Raw genomic sequence first — 7,758 nt, 5'->3', positions numbered from 1 at the left:
ATATTTGAATTTAAAAAGTGGATAAGAAATTAGCCCATTCAACAGTAAAGCAGTTAAGAAGTGGTCAGATTAGAAATACGAATTACCTTCAAAGGTACAAAGACAGACTAACATATTTCCTGTCCCCTATCAATTACAAAACATTTTGTCGTGTTAATAATAGGCAAATTAGAGATTTCGACGAAGGAAGTGACACTGCGCGTTTATAAGAAGTTGAACTCACTGTGGTCTCATTGCTGAAGTGACGGCAATACTGCACAGTTTTTGGGCAGTATTTGTGGCAGCAAAGGGGGAAAGTCAAAATTTTAAAAATGGTGCTTTCTGGTCTCACCTCATATTTCAAAGGCAAACAGAAAACAATTCTAAATACAACAATTTCATTGCTAACAATCTTAGGCCAGCGAACATTCACGTTGCACACCTTCAGTTGTCCTTGCAAGCCGACATTAAATCTATACTACAGTCTGGCTTTTATTGCGGTTCCTGCACTCGTGTTGTTGATCCTTGGATATGTCATTAATAATTTGACCTGGAAATTAATAATGAGCCTTAGAAATGGCCCCGAATTGAAGCTAAATCATCTCAAACTAATTTGCTATGTCTTCTCCAGCATAACGGGAACAGCTGTAATCGCTCCAGTAACTTGGATGGCAGTTACTCTGCTAAATGGCTTGTATTACCAGTGCGGCATGAGTGAGTTTTTATCGGTTGACAGCTGGAAAGTGTTTGAGAATATCACTCTTCATGAAAGGAAGGACATTCTCGCTCGTTTTCCCTGTCCTAAAGTGAGCATTAAGGAGATACAAAACATCAGTGAAATTAGAAATGAAGGCAATCGTACACTTCTGTTTCAGTCCCAGGTACGTACGGCTAAACAAGTGTTTTATTTTTTTGACTATTTCGGTTGTGTACTCACTTTAATTTCGGGCTATTTCACTTTATAAAATCACTTAAAATCTATTTGTTTTCCAGTTATCCATCCACGTTGTAGCTGCTACATTTAGCAAGTTCACAACCTGATTATGTTGTAATGACAACGAATCATTCCTATGAAATAATAAGCATGACTTTCCGCTTTAGAAAAATAGTTCGGTATTCACTCAACTAGCAGATGTAACATGAAGCCCATTCTCACAAAGTGCTTCAAACCAAACAATTTAGTGTTGCATCAGACATATGAAGCTAACTTGAAGGCACTATCCTTACTTGTTTTGGTGCTGAGCTCTTTCGTGCATTTCCATCACTTTGCTATTAAGTATTTATTGGTTATTTGTGCTGTTGGGAAGTTGTGTTTAGTGGTTGCTTCAGGCTGGACGTGATGGAAATGGTGGAGGGTGATGCTTTGAATGTGAAGGCTGGTGGAGTGGAAAGTGAGGGCAAGGGAATTCGATTGTGGTTCTGGGTGAGAAGGAGAGAGGTCAGAGCAGAAGAGCAGGAACTGCCCTTCATCTTTTCATAGGGAACTGTCCAGGTGGCATTGTCTGTCTTAATTTCTCTGTTCCACTCAATCACTTACTCTAACCTGTTTCTCTCTCTGAACTTGCTGCATTCTATTCTCTCAAGTCTAACCCTGATATTGTTATCAAACCTGCTAACGAGACTAGTACTGTTGTTGTCTAGCGTACTGGCCTCAACCTTGCAGAAGTTGAACACTAACTCTCTGACACTTCTTCCGACCTCAGCCTGGACCATGGCCCGCCACCAACCTTCAAGAGTTTCCATAATAGTGACTGAACTCATTTCCTTTGGAGATTTCCCCTCCATAGTTTCCCACCTCGTATTTCCCAAATCCCAAACAACCTACTTCTACCTCCTTTCCAAAATCCACAAGCAGATCTCCCTGGTCTACCCATTGTTTCAGCCTGTTCCTGTCCCACTGGACTTATTTCCTCCTAACTTGACTCTTTTTTTCTCTCCTTGTCCAGTCTCTTCTCTCCTACAAAAACAAAAACTGCTGGAAAAACTCAGCAGGTCTGACAGCATCTGTGGAGAGGAAGACAGAGTTAACGTTTCAAGTCTGTATGACTCTTCGTCAGAACTAAAGAGAAATAGAAATGTGGTGAAATATAAGCTGTTTAAGGGAGGGTTGGACAGGTGAAGCTCTTCTCTCCTACATTTGTAACTCTTCTGATGTCCTATATCAGTACAACAATTCCCAGTTCTCTTCACAATGGATGTTCAATCTCTCTACACCTCCATCCCCCATCAGGAATATCTGAGGGCTGTCGACTTCGTCCTTGAACAGAGTCCCATCCACAACCATCATCCGCCACCTGACTGAACTCGTTCTCTCATTGAATAATTTTTCCTTTTACTTTGTCTCACTTCCTAATAAAAGGGGTTGCTATGGGTACCCGCATGGGTCCTAGTCATATCTGTATTTTTGCGGGGCGTGTCGAACATTCCTTGTGCCAGTCCTACTCAGGCCCCCTCCCCAACTCTTTTTCTGGTACACTGATAACTCTATTGGTGCCATTTTCTGCTCTCGTCCAGAATTGGAAAATTTAATCAACTTTGCTTCCAATTCCACCCTTTTCTCACCTTCACATGATCTTTCTCTGAAATTTCCCTTCCTCAACTTTCGTGTCTCCATTTCTGGGGATGGGCCTCTTCTGCTAATATTCATTATAATTCCACAGCTATCTTGACTACACTTCCTCACAGCCTGCCTCTTATAAGGACTCCATTCCATTCTCCCAGTTTCAACGTCTCCGTTGCAAAAATTCTGATGATGCTACCTACCGCAACAGTGCTTCTGTTATGTCTTCCTTTATCCTCAGCTGAGGATTTCCTCCCCACTGTGCTGATCTATTTCCCACATTTCTGCTTTCGCCCTTTCCCATCCCTTGCAGAAATGCTTTAGCCTTTCCTTTGTCCTCACTTTCCACCCTACTGGCCCCATTTCAAAGGATCATCCTCCACCATTTCTGCCACCTTCAGCATGATGCCACCACCAAACCCATTTTCTCCTCCCCCATCAGCATTCTGAATGGACCATTCCCTCTGCGGACCATTCCCTCTGGTCCACTCCTCAATCACCCCCAACGTTTCGACCCTTCCCACAGCAACTTCTCATGCAATTGCAGGAGGTGTAACTTTTACCTGCCCTTTTATCTCCTCTCTCCTCACTGTCCAAGGCCTCAAACACTCCTTCCGGGTGAAGCAGTGGTTTACATTTACTTCTTTCAACTTAGTCTACTGTATTCGTTGCTCATAAGAGACCAAATGCAGATTAGAATTCTGCTTTGCAGAACACCTCAGCTGAGTCCGCAAGCATGACCCTGAGCTTCTGGTTGTTTGCTATTTTAATTCACCACCTTGCTCTCACACTCACATTTCTGTCCTCAGCCTGCTGCAGTGTTCCAATTAAATTCAATGTAAGTTCAAGAAACAGCACCTCATCTTCCAGTTGGGCACTTTACAGCCTTCAGCACTCAACATTAAGTTAAACAATTTCAGACCATGAACTCTGTCCCCCATTTTGATTCTGTTTTATTTTTTGCCATGTGCCAATCTTAATCTTATTTTTCATATTTTTACTTCCAGACAGAGCTGTTCATTATTCTACCATTAACACTCACAATGGACCAATGTTGTGTTTCTTTACTACAACCATTACCACTTCCTTTGACTTTTATTCCATGACATTTTTGGCATTTAATCTCCCCCACCCTCTACCTATCCCACACCTTCCCTGTTGTTCTTCTTCTCTCTCCCCCCTTTAACTTAACTTTAACATCACGTTTACCTTCCTTCAGTTCTGAAGAAGCCATATTTGACTCCAGTGTTAACTCCTGTTTCTCTGTCCACAGATACTGCCAGACCTGCAGAGTATTTTCAGCACTTTCTGTTTTTATTTCAGCTTCCCAGCATCCACAGTTTTTTTTTTACTTTTGGTCTAATTGATCTCTTAGAAAACCTTCATTAACTCCTTTCCAATGTAGCAGATCTAACCTTCTGGCTTTTCTTACAATCAGAGACAAATTGTATGTTTATGCTTCAATATGCCAACTTGCTATTTTTCATATTCTCTAAATACGTTTTTGAATGTGTAACAAAATCAGGAACCTCCATTGCATAATTTCCTTTCAAAACTGTGCAAATTGAATTTTAGCACACTTTATGGACTTCAAAGTTGGCAAAGGGTTTAGGTTTAGTCCCTTGCATAAAAAGAAAGATTTGCATTTAGATAGCAGCTTCAACAAGGCTGGTGAGTCCCAATCACTTTACAGTGAAATAGTTTGGAAGTGTAGTCACCCTTATAATTTAGGAAATATGCTAGTCAATTTGAAAACAGCAAGATCCCGCAAACAGCAATGAGGTAATGTCCAGATAATTTGTTTTAGTGAATTTGGTTGAAAGACAATTATTGGAACAGGATGCCGGGGAAGCTCACCTGCTCTTCCTTGAAATAGTGCCATTGGCTCTTTTACGTGACCTGAGAGAGAACACGAGACCTTGGTTTAAGATCTAATCTAATCAGGCTTTCTTAGTACCGCACCGAAGTGTCAGCCTCAATTTTGCACTCTGGTCTCTGGAGTGGGATTTGAGCCATAATCTTTTGACTAGGAAGCCAGAATTCAACCACTGAGCTATCGTGGACTAATCTACAATCTTATCTACAATCTTATCATAGATACTCATTGCTAGAGCTCAGAAGTTCTAGCTGGCAGCATGATGAGTGAGAACTTAGTTTGTTTCATCCATCCATGCTTTATAAAATAATAAGTTGTGTATATTGCTGCTAGCATTGCTATTAACTCATAGGCCTGAATCTTGTGCTCATCGGGCCTGCACGATCGGCAGGCCAGGAATGGATGCGAAATGCACTTCTGGCCAGAATCAGCCCCCGACGCGATTTCATGCTGGCTGGCCAATTAACAGGCAGCCAGCATGAAATGCACGCTGAGAGAGTCTCAGTGCTGCCAGTGGCGGGGGATGGGGGGAGGGCGTGGTGGGAAGAGGGCAGGAACTGAGAAAAACTGAGGGTGCAGGTGGACGCTTCTAACAAGCTCTCTGAAGGCGGACAGTTGCTGCAGAGCTGCCTCAGGGAGCTGCAGACCTGTACAAATTACATGAGAAGAAAACTGTGGCAAACTGTGTCTATGAAGCGCATTCAAGCACCTGACAGCAGAACTCAAAGACCTCAGTCCCCAGACATCTTTTTTTATTATATTTCACCCCGGACATTCCATCCCACCCTGGGTTGAGGTTGTAGCGAAAACATGAAGGCTGCCTGAATAAAAATAAAGCTCCAAGCCTTACTGGGATCTCGAGGTTATGAGACCAATGAGTTGGGAACATCCCTGCTGCTGTGTGGGCTTCACCATAGAGAGGAGAACACAACTGAGTATGGTCAACTTCCAGCTGCCTCATTATTATGCGGGTGTCTCTTTAGTCGGCCACTTGTTCTGACCTTGAACTCCACCCACCCGAAAAGATCCTCCTCCCACTTCGAGGGATGTCACTTACTGACTAACTGATGGTCAAGGTCAGATTTGAAAACTGGTGCGTGTCACCTTCCGGACTCTCTCCACCACCTTCTACCCATCCCCATCATCCACAACTTCCTCCCTTGACTCACCCAATATCACCATTCCTTTCCCCTCTCCACTTTACATTTATTAATGTTCATTAATTTCAATGGAAAGAAGAATCAAGAGGATTGTAAAACATGATGTCGGCCTGTTATACAATTTCAAAATTGCCCTCAAAGTGTTCAAATCAAATAGTTGCCATTTTATACACCATCTAGTTTTATTTTCTACTGGATATGATTGCATCTCTTCTGCAGCAGGCAAGTTAGATTAAAATAACCTTCATGAAATCGATTGCAAATGCTTTCTGATTAATCAGGTATTTCTAACTTTTTTTCCTTTTTTTTTACCTTAGGTGACTGGCTGGATTTTAATTGCTTCTGTGACTATCATTGCTTTTCTGACTATCTGTATTCCAAGATGTTGTTCTCCTCTGAGCTTCCTCCACCTAAGCTACTGGGCAGAGTACCTGGAAAATGAAAGTGCGCTTTTTCAAAAGACGGTTAAAAAACATTCTCAACTGTATGCTTTGAAACACATCAAGAAATTCTTGGGGCTTACTTCAGAGGAGAAGAACGTGAAGAAAATCCGCATGCCTGCCAGAAAGGACTGGAAAATGATCTCTGGCATTAATATGTTTGCTAAATTGGAGCATGATCCCTGCCAGTACAGTCTCCTGCACTCTTGGTCTGAAGAATCACTTGCAGATGGTCATTATATTCCAGTAGATGATGTGGTGCTTGAAACATAAAAAAATTGCCTGCAATTTCCTTGTGAATGCAATCCTAGTAGTTACCACAGAATTGCACCCACTGCTGATGACCCTGCTGACGTTTGTGAGGGCTTTTTTATATTCATTCATGGGATGTGGGTGTCACTGGCTAGGCCAGCATTCACTGCCCACCCCTAATTGCGTCACATGTAGGCCAGGCCAGGTAAGGACAGCAGATTTCTTTCCCTAAAGGACATTAGTGAGCCAGATGGGTTTTTACAACAATCAACAATGGTTTCAAGGTCATCATTAGGCTTTTAATTACAGATTTTTATTAAATTCAAATGCACCATCTCTGTGATCTGGGTCCCCCGCGCATTACCCTGGGTCTCTGGATTACTAGTCCAGTGACAATACCACTATGCCATTCCCTCCCCTTCAAAGGTCAAGGGAGGGTTCATGAGGAGGGTGCCTTTAACATGTTGGGGGTGAGCCTAAAGCATTACAAGCTTCAAACAGGATTGTGCAAACTAATCTTATAGAACCATAGAATGGTTGTAGCACAGAAGGAGGCCATGCAGACCATCATGTCCATGCTGGATCTATCCTTTCTAGCCTTGCTATCTGGTGGGGAGTGGGGTTGGGGTGAAGTCCAGGTCCCTGCTCCCATCCTCTCAGTCAGGGAGTTACTTGCAGTGTTAAAACAAAAATTAAGAAGTGGTCCAAGCTCCAATGCCTGCCTGGATCTCCAGGGGTATCCTTTCCACCAGGTGTCAGAGTCATGTGTCTGCTGAGACCAGGTTTATCTCTACCAACTCTACACAAGTCCCAACTGAGTTCAAGGGAGAGCAGCACCTGGCTTAGTGAATCCCTCGCCTTTGCTCCTCCACCTACCACACCCTCCCGGCAGAAGCTCTGCAACCACAAGGCTATCCCGGGAATTTGGGCATAGAGCCGGACCTTGCATATCTCACTCTTGGTGGGGTTAATTCTCATTCAAGAAGATTTCTGCCAAGGTTGCAGGAGGATATTCACTAAAACAATTGAAGAATTTTGACCCCTTTAATACTAATTTAGAAAATTTTGCAAATTGCCATTTGCCGTTATATTTAGCAGGACTTAATCATGAGGAATTGTAAATTTAAATGTAAACAAAATACCATTGTTATAATCTAAAATGTGCATGCGTTAAATATCTCGATTTTTAACAAGTAAGAGTCTTTATGATTTTGTAATTCATTTCACTGCTCAAAAATATGCAGGAAATTGAGGAAAATTAATGTTCATAGTAGTAAGATTGAAAATTATTACCTCCCCAGCCCCCCCCAACCCTTTCACATTTTCACCTCTCGTTCACAGCTGGTTTATCCTCAGGTACTTCTTTTCGTCTTAGGCAGTCCCTCGGGATTGGGGATGACTTGCTTTTACTTTGGTTCGATGGGTTCTGAGATGGCTGATAACCGAATGTGCGATCTGTGAGCTCTGCCATATGCCAGGCAGGTGGTGCTT

General features: G+C 42.5%; 1 protein-coding gene across 1 annotated transcript; it reads left to right on the top strand.

Moving 5' to 3' along the window:
- The first annotated feature begins 274 nt into the window (after positions 1-274).
- LOC144680323 (calcium homeostasis modulator protein 4-like) lies at positions 275-7,434 on the top strand. The gene is made up of 2 exons (XM_078541305.1): positions 275-860; positions 5,893-7,434. Exons 1-2 carry the CDS (start codon positions 312-314, stop codon positions 6,286-6,288), a joined length of 945 nt encoding a protein of 314 aa, XP_078397431.1. The 5' UTR covers positions 275-311; the 3' UTR covers positions 6,289-7,434.
- Positions 7,435-7,758: the final 324 nt, after the last annotated feature.

Source organism: Cetorhinus maximus, chromosome 5, assembly GCF_964194155.1.
Source record: "Cetorhinus maximus chromosome 5, sCetMax3.hap1.1, whole genome shotgun sequence".
NCBI classification, from domain to species: Eukaryota; Metazoa; Chordata; class Chondrichthyes; order Lamniformes; family Cetorhinidae; genus Cetorhinus; species Cetorhinus maximus.
Note: the sequence above shows the minus strand (reverse complement) of the source record. Positions and strands in the feature narration are given on the sequence as shown.

Excerpts from the sequence above, each read along its gene's own strand:
- LOC144680323 (XM_078541305.1), top strand. The coding sequence starts at position 312 with ATGGTGCTTTCTGGTCTCACCTCATATTTCAAAGGCAAACAGAAAACA. Across the intron at positions 861-5,892 it reads CACTTCTGTTTCAGTCCCAG|GTGACTGGCTGGATTTTAAT; the intron begins GTACGTACGGCT and ends TTTTTACCTTAG.